The sequence below is a fragment of the Chenopodium quinoa genome, unplaced genomic scaffold (assembly GCF_001683475.1).
Source record: "Chenopodium quinoa cultivar QQ74 unplaced genomic scaffold, ASM168347v1, whole genome shotgun sequence".
Lineage (NCBI taxonomy): Eukaryota > Viridiplantae > Streptophyta > Magnoliopsida > Caryophyllales > Amaranthaceae > Chenopodium > Chenopodium quinoa.
Window position 1 is genome coordinate 1393764 of NW_018742681.1, and position 21891 is coordinate 1415654.

The 21891-nt window shown below is 38.9% G+C and overlaps 1 protein-coding gene across 1 annotated transcript; it reads left to right on the top strand.

Annotated features, from left to right (window-relative positions):
* Positions 1–18985: 18985 nt before the first annotated feature.
* On the top strand, positions 18986–21233 carry LOC110722362 (protein ALP1-like). Its single transcript, XM_021901637.1, has 2 exons — positions 18986–20028; positions 20105–21233. The coding sequence occupies exons 1-2, from the start codon at positions 19896–19898 to the stop codon at positions 20572–20574; spliced, it is 603 nt and encodes a 200-aa protein (XP_021757329.1). The 5' UTR covers positions 18986–19895; the 3' UTR covers positions 20575–21233.
* The last annotated feature ends 658 nt before the right edge of the window (positions 21234–21891 follow it).

A 21891-nucleotide genomic window follows, 5' to 3' on the forward strand; every position in this document is an offset into this window, starting at 1 on the left:
AGGGAGAGAGTGTTAGGTGAGGACCATGGAGAGGTGGGGGGACCAATGCCTTGCTCCCCAAGGCTTTCCCAAAGCCTTGGTCCCCACTCTTCTCATAAACCGCCTCACCCCAGCATGCTGTCCAGCTGCCAGCTAGCGTGCCAGCTGGCTGTGCCAGCTAGCCCAACATGCTAGCACAAGCCCAGCAGCATCGCTGATGCTCGCTGGTGCGTGCTGGCGCTGGTGCTGGCTGGTGCGTGCTGGCACTGCTGCCAGCATCCCTCGCATGCTCGCTACTCGCATGGCCCATCATGCGTGCTGCTAGCGAGCCACGCATGCTGGCCTCTTGCCACGCACCGCACTCCCACACCATACGCACCACACATCTCTCTCGCACACACACACGCATCATGCGTGCATACGCCTCGCCCAGGCACCATGTACCACGCATGTGCTAGTGCCCAACACTAGCTGTGCTTGGTGCGTGGGGCCCTGCCATGCGCCTAGCACTATACTAGAGCTGCCATGGCACCAGTCCATCCTAGGGCACGCATGGTGCGCCTAGTGATGCTGCCTGGGCTGCGATGGCGCCCAGCCATCCTAGGCCACGCATGGTGCGCCTAGTGATGCGCATAGGCCTGCGATGGGCTTGCTGGCTTGCGATGGCGCCTAGCATCATGCTAGGGCTGCGACAGCGCCTAGGCATGATGCTAGGGCTGTGCTGGCGCTGCTGGTGCTAGCGATAGCCAGCCATGGTGCCTAGCCATCATGCTAGGGCTGCCATGGCGCGCCTAGTGACTATGATGAGCTAGCCTAGCCTAGCTATGGCTACGCTCATACTTGTCGATTGTGATTTTGCGACGCTCGGTCTCGACGCCCTAGGTTCGACTTCCGACGTCTGTATTCGTAAAACTCTGTCGACTCATTAAATCCTTTCGGATTAATTCGACGTCTCGGATTGGAGATTCGATTGGGTTCGACCCGAAGGGTTCAGTTAAGATTAAGCTGTAATATCAATTGTACCTTGATATTACTGATCGGAAGCGGCCTCCACCTAGGCATTCCGATCACTTGACCTTACTGAAGAGTTACCTCTGTAATAATTCTGAACCCTCTATCGGAATAATACACTTGTTGGAAGGACACCATTCCTTTCAATCTCCCACTTGTCCTTCCGGACAAGTGTGCATATTGTGTATAGCTCATTTCCTTTGTCACTTAATGTTTCTTCGTGAACTATATGGTAAGATTCTTTTTCATCCTTATTACATCTTTAAGTGTTTCTCGATCTCCGAGTTTGACTGTCAATAAACAGATGATTTCTAAAATCCATCTGAGCATGGCCATGCATTTTACAGTCTCACTCTTCGAGCGGCCTTTTAAACAACAAAACATTTTCCTTATTGTTAGTAGGGGGACAATCCCAGTCTTGTATTGTAAGTTCTTCTTACTAAGAGGACATAGACTCCCGAGTGTTCCCGTTATGATCCCCAGTTACGGCAGACGTTTGGAAACATCAAAGAGCCTAGTACTCAAACAAGAAAACTTCACAGTACTCATGGTCTGAGGAAATAAGTTCCGATAGCCATAATGAGAAATGTAATTATGACAAAAGTTAAATTTTCTTAAAGTACTCTCATAGGTCTTATCCAGTATAGTTCTAAACTGTACCTGTGCAAATGATTTATGACTTTCACGTCCTCGCAGCACAAGAAACGGTGCTGTAAATCATACTACACACTAATCTATGGCGGTCATCAATCGTCCATCTGTTAGATGACCTCGATTAGGGATACTTTTCGATTTAATATTCAATGTTCACTTAACAGGTGTTTCATTATCCAAGACATGGTCTTGATACCCTGTTTTGAATATTTCCGTAAATCGAATGGACTCATTATTTAATTCTAAACCACAATTAAATAGTAATGGAGTGAATAAAAATTTTGCAAAAAAAATTAATTACTCCATTAATGAATGGTTTTAGTACAGTGTCTTACATTAAATCAACCCTGTTTAATTAAAACACTTGTACAGGGAATATCAAAGCCAGTCTCCAACATGCTTGATTCCCATTGCCTCAACGTGGTTGTTGTGTTTCAATTGAGTCAAAGGTTTAGTCAAAGGATCGGCCACATTATCATCCGTGCCGATCTTACAAATTCTTATTTCACCTTCGGATTTCCATTCCCTTATCATGTGAAATCGTCTTTGCACGTGTTTGACCTTCTGGTGTTCTCTCGGCTCTCTGGCCTGAGCGATAGCTCCATTATTATCACAATAAAGGTCTATCGGTCCCTTGATTGAGGGTACAACACCAAGTTCACTGATGAACTTGCGAATCCAAACAACTTCCTTGGCAGCTTCCGAAGCGGCCAAGTACTCGGCTTCAGTTGTAGAGTCTGTAGTGGTGCTCTGCTTGGCACTCTTCCAGCTGAACGCTCCTCCATTCAGACAGAATACATATCCCGACTGTGACTTGAAGTCGTCTCTGTCAGTCTGGAAGCTAGCGTCGGTGTAACCTTCAACAACCAGTTCTTTGTGGCCTCCATATACCAGGAATTTATCCTTGTTCCTTTTCAGGTACTTAAGGATATTCTTGGCCGCAGTCCAATGCGCCTCTCCTGGGTTCGATTGGTATCGACTCGTTGCACTCAGGGCATACGATACATCCGACCTTGTACATATCATGGCATACATGATCGATCCGATTAGCGAAGCATATGGGATCTGATTCATTCTTTCTCGCTCAACAGGTGTCTTTGGACATTGTTTCTTGCTGAGAGTTATGCCACGGGACATGGGTAAATTCCCTCTTTTGGCATTTTCCATGTTGAATCGAGCCAGTACCTTATCAATGTAAGTACTCTAGCTTAATCCAATCATCTTCTTAGATCTATCCCTGTAGATCTTGAAGCCCAATATGTACTGTGCCTCTCCTAAGTCCTTCATTGAAAAGCATTTTCCCAACCAGCCCTTTACGGACTCCAACAATTTTGTGCTGTTTCCAATGAGCAGTATGTCATCGACATACAGGACTAGGAATGCAATATCACTCCCACTGAACTTCTTGTATACACAAGACTCATCTGGATTCTTGATAAAACCAAACTTGCTGATGGCTTCATCAAATCGCTAATTCCAACTCCTGCTGGCTTGCTTTAGTCCATAAATGGACTTCTTCAGCTTCCAAACCTTTCCAGCGTTGCCTGGATTGACAAAACCCTCTGGCTGTGTCATATACACAGTTTCTTCCAAAATCCCATTAAAGAAGGCGGTTTTGACATCCATTTGCCATATTTCGTAATCGAAATATGCAGCAATCGCTAGGATAATCCGGACGGACTTTAGCATTGCAACTGGTGAAAAAGTTTCATCATAGTCAATCCCGTGGACTGGTCTATAACCTTTTGCCACCAGTCTAGCTTTGTATACCGATACATTTCCATCTTTGTCTGTCTTCACTTTGAAGATCCATTTGCAACCAATGGGTGTATAACCCTCGGGCAAATTCACCAAGTCCCAGACTTGATTTTCAGACATGGAGTCCATCTTGGATTTCATGGCCTCTTGCCATTTTGCAGAGTCGGGGCTCGTCATAGCTTGCTTGTATGTCGCCGGCTCATCACCATCTATAACTAGGACGTCCTGATCATCAGTTAAGACAATACCGAGGTATCTGTCTGGTTGAGATCTTTGCCGTTGCGACCTACGTAGGGTAATCGGTTGAGCGTTTACATTGTCTGTTTGACTCTGACCAATCTTCTCAGATGCTTCCAAAGTATCTAGATTGTCAGTTTTGTCAGGTTGACATTGTTGCTCGTCCTCTCGAACTTCGTCGAGTTCGATTTTTTTTCCACTTGTCATTTTGGAAAGGCGATCCTTCTCCAAAAAGACACCATCACGAGCAACAAACACTTTGTTCTCGGATTTATTGTAGAAGTAATACCCTTTGGTTTCTTTTGGATATCCCACAAAGAAACACTTATCCGATTTGGGGTGAAGTTTGTCCGAAATTAATCGCTTGACATATGCTTCGCATCCCCAAATCTTGAGAAAAGACAACCTGGGAGGTTTCTTAGTCCATAACTCATATGGAGTCTTTTCAACAGCTTTTGACGGAGCTCTATTCAGTGTTAGTGCTGCTGTTTGTAGCGCATGTCCCCAAAACGAGATAGGGAGTTCACTAAGACCCGTCATTGATCGAGCCATGTCTAACAAGGTCCGATTCCTCCGTTCGGACACTCCGTTCCATTGAGGAGTTCCAGGAGGTGTCAACTCTAAAAGAATGCCACATTCTTTCAAGTGATCTTCGAATTCATGGCTCAACTATTCGCCACCTCGATCCGATCGAAGTGTTTTAATTTTCTTGCCAAGTTGATTTTCAACCTCTTTCTGAAATTCTTTGAACTTTTCAAAGGATTCAGATTTATTCGACATTACGTTCCTAGGGAACCAAGACAACTTGTATGCCTAGTATACCTTACGTTCCTAGGGAAGTAGTGATGCCTCGCTTTGGCGTAATCCATCACGTACGCGCATTAGTTCGGTAAGTGTTGTTCTTGGAATGGCAAATTTTAGCTCAATATTATTAAGGGACCTAGGGTTTCTATGTTGGTTGATTTAAGTGAACTTAACTAATCATCGCAACACTATGCTAGAGCTTCCATGGCACCGGGCCATCCTAGGGCACGCATGGTGCGCCTAGTGATGCTGCCTGGGCTGCGATGGCGCCCAGCCATTTAAGGCCACGCATGGTGCGCCTAGTGATGCGCATAGGCCTGCGATGGGCTTGCTGGCTTGCGATGGCGCCTAGCATCATGCTAGGGCTGCGACAGCGCCTAGGCATGATGCTAGGGTTGTGCTGGCGCTGCTGGTGCTAGCGATAGCCAACCATGGTGCCTAGCCATCATGCTAGGGCTGCCATGGCGCGCCTAGTGACTATGATGAGCTAGGCTAGCCTAGCTATGGCTACGCTCATACTTGTCGATTGTGATTTTGTGACGCTCGGTCTCGACGCCCTAGGCTCGACTTCCGACGTCTGTATTCGTAAAACTTTGTCGACTCATTAAATCCTTTCGGATTAATTCGACGTCTCGGATCGGAGATTCGATTGGGTTCGGCCCGAAGGGTTCAGTTAAGATTAAGCTGTAATATCAATTGTACCTTGATATTACTGATCGGAAGCGGCCTCCACCTAAGCATTCCGATCACTTGACCTTACTGAACAATTACCTCTGTAATAATTCTGAACCCTCTATCTGAATAATACACTTGTTGGAAGGACACCATTCCTTTCACGGCTTGCTAGTGGAGACCAAGGGGTGTGAGCTTTGCCTTGGGGAGCAAGGCTATGGTCCCTCCCCCCTTGGAAATGGTCCTCACCTAATCTCTTATCCTCCTTGTGCCACTTGTAACTTATTGATTGAATTGTAATTTTATTTTTGTTTTAATTAAAATAAAATGGGAAAATTGCAAATCTCCCACATTGATTGAGAGTGGGAATTCAAGGTTCATTTCCCTATAAATACTAAGGTTTTGGGATTTGGGAAAAACACATGAGTGGAACTAAAAAGGCATCTCCTTAGAAAAGAAAGAAAACCTTAAGTTCGTAAAACTCTAGTTTTTATTGGTTGGGTCTCGACTAACCTTCGGGACTTGGATCGTTCGGGTCGGGTTTGTGGGTACGAGCCGTCGGAGACCTAAGCATTTGCGGGGTTCAAGTAAGAGCTCGCGATTCGAGCGAAGCATGCGCCAAGGCTAAGAATGTCTTTTCTTCTCTCTATTAATTGTTGTTTAATTAGTGATTGCATGCTTAGTCGCTTTAATTAGTGTGCGGGTCTTGAGTGGGTTTCCCTTCCGCGTAGAGTCGGACTCTACGCAACCCAACAGTTCGGAATGACCCGTTTGTGGCCACGTAGATGTCGATCTCATAGTCGTCACCACTATCTTGGTCCATATGGACCTCTGTCTCGACCATAGGACGTTTGCCCTCACCAGGCGGTATAGATTCGGATGTCATCTCAAAAGTACTCTCCCCACAGACGGCGTCAAATGTTTCGGGGGTTTTGGAGTCACTTAGGAGAGTTACAACGCCGAGAATGCACATCGACCGTCTGTACCTGCAAAACCATGGAAACTCTGGTTGGGTGGAGTTCCGCCTCCGGCGATCAAGTTAGAACGTTTCCGGATGTATAAATGTGCGGAAAGTAAAGGCTTTTTTCTCTGATTCAGAGAGAATTCTGCAATTAATATTGCTCGGTTTTTGTGTTTGTATTTATGAATATGTAATAAATGAGGATTTTCCTCTATTTATAGTTGAAGGGGATCATTCCCCTTTTTAGGGTTAAGGTGCCACGTGTCAGTAGAGGTTGGGATCCCTTTAGGCCTCTCTGAGGCTGACACATGTCAGCATACTATTGGGCCACGTAGCATAGGGTAATTTTACCCTAAACACTAAGTTTGTAAGTCAATAGCTTAGCTTGACTTCAATGGTTTGAGGTCACTTTCAAAGTGGAACACTCAAGCAGTATCCAATACTAGTGAAGATAACGAATTGCTAAGTTAACCACAATAACATGAACTCATGGGCAGAAAAGGAATCTTATTCCTTTACTTTGTTCCTTGTTTCCTATATTTCTTATCATACACCATCTCATAACTTTAAGAACCATTTCTTTAAGTGCCTTGACTTTTATACTTTGTTAGGAATAATTAAGCATCTAATGCACCGTGAAACAAAGTTCCATCTTTTCCTTCAATTCGTACTTGAATTACTACATTAATGAGTCCTACTCATTAGTGTATGAAGCGAAAAGATATGTTGGTTGTCAACTATTTGACAATTTGAGTTTCAACTCAATATTTCATGCTCATCAAAACTACCTAGTATTTTGAATACATGATATCCAACTGTCCTTTCGGACTTTAGTTGTAAAATTCGATTATGAGAAGTTGTATTTTAGAAATACCTTTTCTTTCCTTGAGAACCATTCTCAAAAGATTTCCTTTACCAATCATTGAAAACAATATAATATGATTTAGAATTCTACAAATGTAGTGCAAAGCATAACCATTTATCAAGTTCATAACATAATTAGTTTGAAATTCAAAGCATACATGCTAACTTTCAATCTTATTACGCGTCTTATCCACGCATTTAAATTTGTCCCTTTTAGGCGAGAATAAAACGATTCCAAGATCCCAAAAATCAGAAAGTGATTAAGCATGCTTTGGCTTGTCTTAATATTTTAAGGTAAGAAATCCAATTGTTAATAGCTCTAAGCTACTCTTGGTTCGATAAAACGTCGCATCTAATGCTTCCATGACATTTTATCTCCATTGCCACGACATCTAAGGAATCCTTACTGATATCGTTGAGCTTAACCAAGATCAACTTGTATACCTAGTATACCTTACGTTCCTAGGGAAGTAGTGATGCCTCGCTTTGGCGTAGCCCATCACTACGCGCATTAGTTCGGTAAGTGTTGTTCTTGGAATGGAAAATTTGGCACAATTTTTTAGGGACCTAGGGTTTCTATGTTGGTTGATTTAAGTGAACTTATTTAACCATCGCAAAATTTGAAATCTTAAACATGCATCTATCATACCATTCAATCATATATAAACACAGTTATATATATATATATATAACATAAGTAAAAGATGCATTTGGCAACTAGCATAACCCCTTGAGTCTTCAAATCTCCATGGGTATTTGATGCAAGTTCTTGGCTTGTCTTCTTAGAAACGCCGTCTTTGAGAAATCTCCACCAAATATGCAACTACTAGTTACTATGACTAGGATTAATCTAAATATTAAGGTACAAAAATACGCAACGGTACGCATACTGTATTTAGATTTACAAAAATACATAACGGATCGCAGTCCGTATTTACTATCCTAGTCAGGCCCTACTAGTTGCCACTTTCACAAAACCTGTGATACAATATACATTCCATTCACCCATGCATTCACTATGTGTGAATGGCCCATGCATTTTACAACGAAAACAAGTAACAAGGCGTAACACGTGAAAACTAGTAACTAACTTAGGTGGTTAATCCGATTAACACGCCTAATTAAAACTAGTCAAAGTTGTTAACCGATTATATGATTAGAACGTAATAAATTAGGTCAAGTAATTAACGAAGCTCCCACTAAATCCGCATCCAACTTAATTAATCCAATTAATTAAGCCGGTTAACCCATATTTTGCCAAATTATTTTGCAAGTGCCGGCAAAATCGAGGCCTAGCCCCGTTAAAATTATCGAGTGATTAAAACGGCAAAATAGCAAACACATAGCCCAACGATGCATTATGATCCCTAAGTTCTTAGCACTAAGGCTTGAGGTGCCTTGCGTAGCCGCACCCGCACAACCGCTTGTGGCCCAAGCACGTGGGAGTGATCTCAATGTCGTATACACGTTACACCGGCCACATCAGCGCACTTGCACACATACAAGACATGGCCTCAAAGGTCCTAAATCACGCGAGCTTATGTTGCTTAGCAACACATCGCAGCACCAAGGCACCCTTATCGTAGCACCTTGTGCGCATCACCCTTGCATCCTCGATACACCAAACATGCACACACCGCACTATGCGTGTAGCAACATGCGTGCACCAAGCCCAAAACCGCCACACATTAGCATCACTTCAAGGCATAAGCAGCCCATGCTCACCACGGCAGCCATATGTGGGTTGTGAAAGCAGCCCGGCTAGCCATGTGGTGTGCTTTGGCGGTCATTGTCTCGATTTGCGTGCTTTTATCTCGGGATTTTATCCTGAGATGTGTGTGACATAAAATCGATTCTGAATTTATTTTAGAACCAACAATGAGCAAGAATGAAAATATAACAAGTCTAATTTAATAAATTCAATTTTAGTGCACAAAACCAAAATTATTCAAGAACCATTCTTTAAATCAATTTTCGGTTTATCATGATGCTACAAAATTGAAGGGCTATACTCACAATTAATTTAACCATACATAAATTAATAATGAGATTTGACAAAATTAAAGAGGTTGGAAAAATAAACCCATGCATTTAGTGAAAAATTTCCAACACTAACTTGTGTATAATTGAAAAATTACATCTTCCAATATGAAGATTAATTAAATTTCAATCACAAGTCTTTTGAACTTTTAGGACTTTAATCAACTAAAAAATGATTAAATTCAAAAATTAGTTCAACATGGAATTTAGAAATCAAAATTCCAACCAAATAAACAACTAAAGATTGGATCTTTGACATATTAGGGACTTTAGAATTACACATTCACCATAAACATTCACACTTGAAGCAATTAATTTGCAAAATTGTGAAATTTCAAGTTTATGTGAAAAATGAGCTTACCAAATCAAGCACCAATTATGACTTCATAAACATGCTTAATAAGGTTTATTATTGCAGTAGATTAGTGATGCAACCATACATTTAATATACCATTAACATGCCATAATTAATCAAGGTTTAAAGATTTAAAAACATGTTTCTGGGTGGATTTTGGCTTCTGGACAGGTCTCAAAGAGGGTCAAAAACGATTTAAAACATCGATTCCACCCAAAATTCACAATTTTTGGGTCAAAATCTGGGTTCATGAGCCAAAATTAGTAAAATACGAGATCAAGACTAATTAAAACGAGTTTCTAATCTAATTAGAAAACAAAACCAGAAATTTAAATCCATTTTAAATCACCTCAATTAATTATTAGTTACAATAATTAAAGTGAGCGCGGCTTTGATACCGCTGTTGGGTTTCGTAGCGTCCAACACTACGCGGAATGAAACCCTTCCAAGACCTGCGCACTAATTAAGGTAACTAAACATGCAATCACATAATTAAATAACAAAGAGAGAGAAAGAGAAAAGACATTCTTACCCTCGACGCGTGCTTCGCTCGCTTACGAGCTCTTACTTGAAAGCTCTAGCCTCGCAAGTGCGTAGGCCTCCGTCGCACCCTCGACCCGACCCGTGCGGTCTTTATCCCGAAGGTTAGTCGGGACTTGACCAAAGAAAAACTAGAGTATTACGAACTTAAAGGTTTTCTCACAATAGGGAGATGCCTTATTGAGTTCAACTCAAGTGCTTTTTCCAAAACCTAAAACTTGGGTATTTATAGGGAAGGAAGTCTTGAATTCTCATTTCCCATCAATGTGGGAGAATTGCATTTTTCCCAATTTATTTTAATCTAAAAGAAATTAAAATGCGAAATGAATCAACAAGCTCCAAGTGGCACATGGTGAGCAAGGGTAGGTGAGGACCACCAAAGGGGGGACCAAAACACCACTTGCTCACCAAGCAAGGCCACCAAGAAAACGGTCCCCACTTTGACCGGGCTGGCCACGCACAGCTAGCTGCCAAGGCTGCCTAGGCTGCCTAGCTGGCGCCTGGCACCTTAGCTGTGCTAGCAGCCCAGCCCGCACACGCAATGGCGCAGCACGCAAGCCACACAATGCGGGCTGCTGCGTGTACTAGCGATGTGCGAGGCCCACCTGCTGCTGCTTGGTGCTGCTACGCTAGCAAGCACGCACAGCCACAGCACACGCACGCATAGCTTGCGATGCTGCGAGCTGTGTTGTGCGATGCCCAGCATGCTATGATGGCTGGTGCTACTATGCTAGCAAGCACGCACAGCCATGCACGCATAGCCATAGCACCCACAAGCATGGCACGCTGCTTGCGATGCTCGTGCTGTGCGATGTGCGAGTGCTGGGAAATGCTTGGCACGCTATCACGCATGCGGTTTGCGACCTCGCCTAGCCTAGCACTCGCATGGCTAGGCCAATGCGATGCTACGGCTTGGCTCGTACTTGTCGCTTGCTTGATTCCACGTCTCGTCGAATTCCGAATTCAACTCGACTTATGACGCTCGGTTTCGACGCTCTAAGCTCAATACTCGACGTCTTTGTTCGTAATACTCCAATGACCCATCTAATTTTTCGGATTGATTCGTCGTCTCGGATCGGTTATTCGATTGGGGTGCGACCCGAAGGGTTCAGTCAAGCTTAAGCCGTAATATTAATTACCCATTAATATTACTGATCGGAAGCGGCCTCCACCTAGGCATTCTGATCACTTGACCTCACTTAAGAATTAGCTTTCTAATAATTTCGAACCCTCTATCAGAATAATACACTTGTTGGAAGGACGCCATTTCTTTCAGTTTATACACCGATGGATAGGATTTGCAATGCTTTATGCGCTTAAGGTGTTTATACACCGAGTTAATCTTAAAAGGGTTCAACATTAAATTAAATGTGCTCATAAATAATTCAATAATTAAATTAAAATATTATATTGATTATTGCTTGAATGATTCATGTTGATTGATTGTTTCATTGCTTGATTGTTTCATTGCTACTACTGCTACTGCTACTACTGCTCCTACTACTACTACTGCTACTACTACTACTCCTCCTACTGCTACTACTGCTCCTACTACTACTACTGCTACTACTACTACTACTCCTCCTACTGCTACTACTGCTCCTACTACTACTCCTGCTACTACTACTACTCCTCCTACTGCTACTACTGCTCCTACTACTACTACTACTTACTACTACTACTACTACTACTACTACTACTACTACTACTACTACTACTACTACTACTACTACTACTACTACTACTACTACTACTACTACTACTACTACTACTACTACTACTACTACTACTACTACTACTACTACTACTACTACTACTACTACTACTACTACTACTACTACTACTACTACTACTACTACTACTACTACTACTACTACTACTACTACTACTACTACTACTACTACTACTACTACTACTACTACTACTACTACTACTACTACTACTACTACTACTACTACTACTACTACTACTACTACTACTACTACTACTACTACTACTACTACTACTACTACTACTACTACTACTACTACTACTACTACTACTACTACTACTACTACTACTACTACTACTACTACTACTACTACTACTACTACTACTACTACTACTACTACTACTACTACTACTACTACTACTACTACTACTACTACTACTACTACTACTACTACTACTACTACTACTACTACTACTACTACTACTACTACTACTACTACTACTACTACTACTAACTACTACTACTACTACTACTACTACTACTAACTACTACTACTACTACTACTACTACTACTACTAACTACTACTATACTACTACTACTACTACTACTACTACTACTACTACTACTTAAGCAGGGACGTCCGTCACTCCTAAGTGACATTGGTGCCTACCTAGTTAGCTCCCGGAGTAATTTACCACAATTGGTTTAGTTGGAAACTCGTTTGAAGCGTAATCAAATCAATAAACAAATGAATTGTCTTATGTTTGTATTACTAATTGTGTGTTGAACACAAGACTGAAGGTAATATGAATGATGCTAGGTTGTAAGCATGTTAGTGCTATTCGTTTACGCTTATGTACTCATCATTATATTATTGATTGTTGTATTTGTGTGTTTATTTGGCCCTGTCTTTATCTTGGCCCTACGACGATCCATTTCTTATGGCGAGTAGTGGGGACAAAATAAAAAGAAGCTTTTCAGGTGATGATGTATATCCATGTTTAGGAAATGAGTGAAGCTTGAATCTTGTTTAGTCTTTATGAGAATATGATTTGCTTTATTTGCAAGAATATTATTTATTTGCTTGATGAGACTAACATATTGGTTTTAAAATATTAGTTTGGATTTTGAAAAAGCCTACAATGGTTCCAAGTTGTAGGGTTGAATTTGTTGGTATTTGGTTTTACTTTTGTTTGGTTTGACTATTAGACTTTGTTTTTCTTTTGAATGTTTTTAAATTGATTCTTCCGCTGTGTGTCTTTGATAAAGCCTTAGCCATTATCACGGTGGCGATAATGTCTTAGTTTTTTCTTATTTTGTATCTTAAAATGGCAAAATAGGTATTTCAAAAGGAGGAAATTTCTAGGGTGTTACAACAATATTGATCATTCATAATGAGTTAGGTAACTGAAATGTCAAGTGTCGTTGTCTTGTAGCCTGGTTGCGAGATTAGGCTTTATTTATTAGTATTTTTTTTTTTTTTTGACAAAACCATAATTAATAGTTGTATTTTTAATGGCTTCATGCTGCCAAAATTAGATACTCCGTACTACTTTATCGTTTTATGACTAATCATGGCTTTATTATCAATATGATGACTAACCATGGCTTTATTATCAATACGTCTAAAAAAATATCTTTATTTATTAAACTTAAATTGTCTATGTATTATTAAATTAAAATTATTTTTATTAAATTTAAATTATTTTACTAAACTGAAAGTAATTTTACCGAACTAAAATTATATTTACTAATTAAAACTTATTTTTAATAATTTTCTATTATTTTTTAAAATAAATAATAAATGGATCTTATTTTTCAAGAACTTTTTAAAACGACTTTTATGGTGGAAATTGAACCGAGTTACAAGATATTTATTAAAAGTTATAATTAATTTTCTATATATGAAATATTAGAAGTATATCGATAATAAAACTTTATACAACATTTATCTCAAAAAATCTATCCAAACTTCGCTTACTTAGCATCATATATGTGTCACAATAATACCTATTTGTCGCCTACATGGCACGACACTTGGTGAAAAACTGAAATGCCAAGTGTCGCTGTCTCGTGACCTAAGCTAACTGAGAGATCCGACTTTATTTATTAGTGATATGATATGATATTAGATTGTGATCTTATTCAGTGATATTATATATTTGCTAAATGATTGTTAATTTACTTATTCGGCCTTATTTTTTAGTACGTCTTAATATAATATTTATGTTTACATATATCATCATTTATTATATGATTACGTGTATTTCAATATTTCACTTACACCATGAAACCAATGAAAACAATTAAAATCATACAGAATCAAAGTCTCTTTAAGTACTAACTATATATTAACATTACTTTGCCATTTCAACTTTAAAGGCCCAATTTGAAATATTGGGAGTTAGAATAAAGGGTTGTACAATTTAATTCTTACATTAAATGGTTTCATTCAAATAATAGAGAGTTAAAATCAAATCATGCATGGAGGGTTACACTCAATTATTATGATTGTCACTTATTGCAAAATTCTCTCATTTATTTACAACTTAGTTTATTTCCTTAATCATATTTTTGTTACTAGAAAAATGTTATTTTATGGAGTTATATTTCACAAACACACATAAGATATATAATTTCGGATACTATTTTTGTTCTTTCATTACCAGTGTATGTGGAAAAAATAAAAATTCATATTTAAAGATATGATTGGATCTCGAGAACAAAGTGACAGTATAAAAATCAATCTATGAGCAAGGTAAATAATTATGATTGCGGGATGCACACCATGTGAACTCTTTGCGAAAGAAATATATTATTGTTGAAATGATGTTCTATTTACAAAATTAACAGTTTATGTTACCAAATAATTTACAAATTACAGTGTTCAATATTTTTGGGGGATTTTCTTCCGTTTTTGACGTTCTTATGTCTAAAATTATATTTCAGCCACTACTGATGTCCGTTGAATCTCCTATATTATCAATTAAGATAATATGAAAGCCATTACTTATACCCCTGAATTTCTCGTATATAATAATAATACTAGATGAAGCCCGTGCAATGCACGATTTATTTTTATTTTTAAAAAAAAAATTTATTCGTTGCACGTAAAATATCAATAAATATTTTTAGTTTAAACCAAATTGTTAATTTCCTTCCCTTCGTTATATATTCAGATAAAATTGCTAATTTAAAAACATAATAATTTATATTTAATTAGTTTAACTTTAAAATCTCATTCGCCAATTTTGCTTACGTGACATTTGAATTATTTAATTCTAAAATAATTTACAAATCACTTATTTCATTGGCTACATCTAACATTTATAAACCTACATGGCTCTATAAAAACTTGGAAAAAAACTCCACTATATATATATATATATATATATATATATATATATATATATATATATATATATATATATATATAAAGATTTTATATTTCAATCTTCTGGAAAATAAAAATAAAAAGCATCGATTTGTAAATCCTACATCTCAATTAGATGGAAATGTTGCTTTTATTGTCATTATTTAATGGCATTTAACAAATCTACTACTTAGAGTCATTGGCTAAAATCTTGGACGCAACCACTTTGTGGGAAATATGGATGGTAATGCGGCTAAGATTAAGAAGTCGTGTTTAGCTTTTTTATAACATAATTTAAAGAAGTTTTATACAATAGTGGTGATATAAATTCAAAATCAACTTGAGTTTTAATGGACGACAAAAATACATGATGAAGGAGAAGATCAATATTATAGAAAATAAGAATAAAACACCGAAATAAACTTTAATGTAGGACACAAAAATGGGGCAAGAATAAAAATACACAAGTTCTTTACCTTATTAATCTATTTATTTGGAATAATAAAATTTGGAAAATATAAAAATTAGTAATTTAGGAATTTTTTTTTAAAAAAAAAAATGATGTGTAATGGTTGATTAGACAAAGTTAACATGGAGGATGAGTTGAGTATCTGCAAAAATCTATTAACTATTACTAAAACAAAACGTTGCTGACATTATCACTGTCTACATGTCACTCTTATAAAAATTTTCCCGCCTAAATGCAAGGATGATGTCATCTTTATTTTTTTTTTTTTATTTTTTTATTTTTTGTGGAGCTACCATATTAAATAATTTTGAAATTTGAATATTAAAAGATTCTACATTACCACTACATCCTATCAATTTATCCTAAAATAAATGAAATAATTGTAAATAGCACACTAATAAATGGACTCCTACATTGAAATATGTATTAGGCGACGTTGAACAAATATTATGTCATAATTTTGATGAAAATCTAAATTTTAAAATTACAAATATTTTTGTACAAGGTGCATAATTCTTATTTATATTTATTCAATTTTCTTTAAACGTACAAATTATAAATATAGATTTTATATAAACCGTGCATCGCACGGGTTCTAACCTAGTATAAATTCTAAAAATAAAACCCAACTCCACCTTCAAAGCTTCGTTAATGGAGAATGATGAACAACAAAATAAAAATGAGAAAGATGAATAAATTTATTTATTTTAACTTTTTTTTGTATAAAAAGAGAAAAATTCTAATGTAAATGTGCATGGAGAATGACAATTAGATTTAAATTTAAAATTTTAAAGTTTTAAATTTTTAGTTGAAATTTGAAATTCAAATGAAAATTGAATTTTGGTGGAAAATAGGCCCCTTTATTTTGCCCTATCACAACTGCTAAGTCATGTTGTATGTGGACCTCACATACAACCATTGTATGTGTAGCCTTTTCCCATTTTATAGCTTTTGCACAAGCTGAGCTATAAATGTATTAATCATATTTTTTTGTAATGTTCATGAATGTTTCAAAATACAATAAGTCTTATGTTAGGTGAGCGTACAAGAATTTTATTATATGACAGTCAGTTTAATGGTAACTTTAACTATTTTTTTATAGTAACTTTAACCAGGGGGTGTTTGGTATGGGTTTTGGTAGAGTTGGAAACGGAATCAATTACCGTTTCCCTTACAATGTGTTTGTTTAATGGCTAAAGAAACAAAAATCGTTTCCTGGCTCTAATCGTTTCCATTATTTTGTTTCCACAGTAAAACATGGGGAAACAAATAACGTTTCCAGAGTAAAATAAGGGAAATAACTTTTCTCTCTCCTCTCGTTCAACAAAATTCCCAACTTTGATCCACAATTTTTCTGAAAATTCTCCCAAGAAAACTGCTATTCTCCTGATTTCGCTTCAAAATTTTCAGTTTTCTACCTAAAATCTACAGAATTCTATAATCTCAAGTACGGTATATTCTTCACTTTCTCTTGTTCAATTTCTAGGGTTTATACGATATCAATTTCGCTTTCTGATTTGAATTCTTTACTTGCTTGTTTAATTTAAGTTTCCTTATCTCTTTTGTTGATATTCTGCTGAATTTGATGGTATGTATTGCTATTATTGCATGTAATTGTTGGCTATTTTTGTGTTTCTCCCCAATTTGATGGTATTGATGTAGTAGTACTAAAAGCCACCCCCTCAATTCGAGTGGGCTCGCTGTAGTCGGGCATTGTTCCTATCCCTAATTTAATCGTTTGCCATCATAGGTTTTTTATTTTATCTTGTTTTCTATTATTTGAAGTTTAGCTTGGTTTATTGAGACGTTGGTGAAAAATGTACTAGTAGTTGATTTTTCAGCTTTTGAACTTGAATGGAAGCTGAATTTTGCTAAAATAGGCGATAATGTGTATAATACTAACATTAGAGTAGTGAACTAGATACATACTGAAAGGAATGGTGTCCTTCCAACAAGTGTATTATTCCGATAGAGGGTTCAGAATTATTACAGAGGTAATTCTTCAGTAAGGTCAAGTGATCGGAATGCCTAGGTGGAGGCCGCTTCCGATCAATAATAGCTAGGCTAGGCTAGCTCATCGCAAACCTAGGTGCACCATGTGTGTGCTAGGCGCACCATGGTGTGCTAGGCACCATCGCAGCCTAGGCGCACCCTGGCAGCCCATCGCAAGCTAGCATGGGTGCCTAGGTGCGCATGGCAGCCATCGCAGGCCACACAGGCACCAGGCAGCCCATAGCAGCTAGCAAGCATGCTAGCGTGGTGCCTGGGTGCATATGGCACCTATCACAGGCCATGGCAGCACCAGGCGCACCATCGCAAGCATTAGGTGTTGCGTGCGTGCGTGCCTGGCCTGGCAGCACCATCGCAAGCACCAAGTGCTGGCATGGTTGGCTGCCTGGCAATGGCGCGCCATGTGCGTGTGCTTGAGTGCTAGCCTTCGCATGGCAGCACTAAGCATTGCAGCACATGCAAGGGGCTGCGCGCCAGCTCAATGCTAGGCCTGGCACTCGCAGCCTCGCACACTAGCCTCGCATCACAGGCGCATTGATGCGTGTGGGGCAGGCAGTGCATGGTGCGTGGCGCCTGGCTGGTGCGTGTACGTGCAATGCCTGGCTGGGTGCTAGGCAGCAGCGCCACGCATGCGAGTGCGTGTGCGTGTGCGCATGCCTCGCATCAAGCACAAGCAGTGCTAGGCACTGGTTAGTGCTAGCGTAGGCATCGTGTCAGTGCGTGTGTGCGATGGGGTATGCGAATGGTGCAAGGGACAGTGTGGCCAGCATGCGTGGCTCGCTAGCAGCACGCATGCTGGCTGTGCTAGCAATGAGGCGCGAAGAGTATGCGAGTGAGTGCGTGGCCTTCTGGGGGTAATGCCAGCACTAGGTGCTAGCAGCGCCCAACGCCAGCACGTAGCACCAGCACAGCCCAGCAGCAGCGTGCACTAGCTGGCTGGCTGGGTGCTGGGCAGCAAGGCACGCTAGCTGGCAGCCCCAGCTGGCACGTTAGCTGGCAGCCAGCTAGCACACCTTGACCCGGTTTTGGGCATGGTGTGTGGGGACCAATACATGGCCTTGGGGATCAAGGCAATGGTCCCCCCAAGCCTTGGTCCTCACTTGGCTTTCTCTACATTTGTGCCATGTGTCGATTTGTGATTGAGTTGATTAATTATTTAATTTTGGAATTAAATAATTGTCATTTTACCAACTCACCCACATTGATGGGAGATTAGAAATCAAGGGATCATTTCCCTATAAATACCAAGCTTGGTATTGGGATTTGAAACAACCTTGAGTGGAATTAAAAAGGCAACTCTAGAAAAGAGTAAACCTTTGATTCGTAAAACTCATAGTTAATTTTGTCCGGGTCTTGACTAACCTTCAAGACTTAGGACGCTCGGGTCGGGTCGAGGGTACGATCCGTCGGAGATCTCGTCTTTTCGGGATTTTGAAGTAAGAGCTCTTTAGGAGCGAAGCACGCGTCAAAGGTATAATTCTTGTCCTTAATCTTGTTTGATTAAGTTTATTATGCTTGTTTAATTGCTTTAATTAAGGGGCGGGTCTTGGTGGGTTTCTTTCCGCGTAGTGTCGGGTCACTACGAAACCCTACACATACTCTGTTCCAGAAGGATACTCTGAATTTTGCTAGTGCTTGTGTTATCATCATATAGGGTTTTTTTTTTAGAAATTATTTGCTAGTTAATGATGTTGTTTGTGAAAGTGTATATTAATACTATTGTACAGTTTTTTGGACTGATTTTTCAAGGTTTCTACAATGCCTCGACTTATGCGTTCCATAAGGAAGAAAAAGCTTAAACAAATATAACTAGTTATTTCAATGGTTATTATTATTTTGATGATGTATTGGATGTGGCATATGATGTGTGTTGTTACAATAAGGGGTGTTCAATTAAAAGAAAGGAAAAGAAACAAAAATTTGTTACGAATGTTAGTATTGAGAGGGCTTTATAGGGAGAGTGATGTGACATGCAAGAGTGAGCTTCGCGTTAATAGAAAAACTTTCAATATTATTTGTGAGATGCTTAGAGACATTAGGGGTTTGAGTGGAACAAAAAACATGTCGCTTCAAGAGATAGTAGCCATGTTTTTATACACGTTGGCTCACCATAAGAAGAATAGGTCTATTGGATAATACTTCTTTAGAATTGGAGAAACCGTGAGCCGACAATTTCACCGTTGTCTAAGGGCTTTTCTCAAGTTGCATGAAGTACTACTTTACAATCCCACACCAATATCGGATGATTGTGAAGATGAAAGGTGGAAATCTTTCAAGGTATTGATTTTTTCTAAGCCCCTAAATTTTGCTAGGATTTTCTTATTTTTGCTTGTTTGTAAGTAATATTTTTCCTATTTTTGTAGAATTGTTTAGGGGAATTAGATGGGACTTACATTAATGTAAATGTGCCTTCATAAGAACGACCAAAGTATAGAACAAGAAAAGGAACAATTGCTATGAATGTATTGGGTGTTTGTGCACCCAATATGCAATTTATTTATGTTCTTCCTGGTTGGGAAGGTTCGGCCAATGATATGCGTGTACTTCGCAATGCTCTCTCTAGACCAAACGGTTTTAGGGTACCTCGAGGTAAGTGAAGCTCATCCTTTTGTGAGTGTATAAGTTTTGTTAGTTTTGATAATCCTTTTCTTTAATAACTTTGAAGGTAATTATTATTTGGTTGATGCGGGATATACGAATTGTGAGGGCTTTCTTGCTCCATATAGAGGTCAAAGATACCATTTAAAGGAATGGACGGATCAACAACCCGATAGTGCCGAGGAGTTTTATAACATGAAACATGCTAGGGCGCGGAATGTGATTGAGAGATGTTTCGGCCTACTTAAAGGAAGATGGAGTATTCTTAGAAGTCCTTCATTTTTCCCAATAAGAACTCACGGACGTATCGTAATGGCTTGTTGCTTATTGCATAATCTAATTAGAAAATTCATGCCTACGGATGACATAAACGAAGATGAATTGAATGAATCCGATGATGATTCCGAAAGTGATTTCAATGATGAAAGGGAATTTATTACAAGTGTTGCTACTTCGGATCATTGGACCAATTTTAGAAACGAATTAGCCCAAGATATGTTTAATGATTGGAGGGCGAGAGGTAGACATGGTCAATAGCACAAAATTTATGATTTTCTTTTTTTTTTTTTTTTCCTTCGAGTACATTCTGTTATGTTCATTCTCTTTAGCCTTGTAATCTATTTTGTTCATTTCTAACTAACATGCCTTCTAATCTTTTCAATTTTAGTTATGTCTAATATGCCTTGTAATCTGTTATGTCAGTTATATTATAATCTGCCTTGTAATTTGTTCTATTAAGTTTTATTATGCCTTTTAATCTACAATTTTTTCACATGGAGGCTAGTCAAGCTAAGGGTTAGGCAAGCAATCGAGGAAGAGGTAAAAATAAAAGGTATTGGACATATGAAGAAGATGCGGTTCTAATAAGATATTTGCATGAGTTGAGTTGCGATCCGAAGTGGAAGTGTGAGAATGGGTTTAAGAATGGTTACATGAATAAGTTTGAAGAGATGATCAATGGTGTACTTCCTAATTGTGGCTTGAGAGCGGTTCCCACATTGAGTCGAGGATCAAGCATTGGTCGGAGAAATATAGTGCATTTGCAGAAATGCTATCCACCTCAGGATTTGGATGGGATGCTGAAAAGAAATTGTTGCAAGTAGACAAGGCCATGTACGATGAATGGGTGAAGGTACGAACTGCTATTCATTCCTCTTTGTTCATTTTTTTCTTCTTCTGAAGATTGTAATGCTATAAAAGGCCAATCTGTAGAACTGCTGCTGGACAGTTCATATGACCTGAGTTCATATGTAGTCTGCACCCTTTTTGGTCTTCTGTAATTGTTGTTAACTCACTACCACTGCTTCTGCATTAATCTGGTTGTCAATTAAGTTTCTGATTCTGTCATAATATGCTGCTTGATAGCAGCAGAAAGAGCATTGAACTTCAGCATATGCTAGTTAGATTCTTGTACTTCAGCTTTGTGAATGTCTCATGCTATGATACTAGTCTTATCTTATGACTTATGGAACCTATTTTATTGTTAATGTAGTGTACAAATATGAAAAGGATTGATCTGCTGATATTGACATTTGGATTTGTCATGCAAAAGCCTGAAATTTCGTATGGCTAGTTTGTCTCTGTAGAGATTTTACTTATAATATTGTAATTTTTTTATCAGTTGTGCAAGTTTATCAGTTGCCTGGTTCAGTTCTGATTTTCATGTTTTGACTTGTTATATTCTCTTATATGGCAGACTCATAAGAAAGCTAAAGGGTTGTTTGGAGTTCCATTCATTCACTATGAAACTCTTGCGGAGATATCGCAAAAGACAAAGCTACCGGAGATGCAAGTGAGTCGTTTGTTGATGCTATAGAAGAAATGGATCAAGAGATTGATAAGCAACCATTCAAT

Coding starts and splice junctions, on each gene's coding strand:
- LOC110722362 (XM_021901637.1), top strand. CDS start 19,896: ATGAATGTATTGGGTGTTTGTGCACCCAATATGCAATTTATTTATGTT. Junction 20,029..20,104: donor CGGTTTTAGGGTACCTCGAG/GTAAGTGAAGCT, acceptor ATAACTTTGAAG/GTAATTATTATTTGGTTGAT.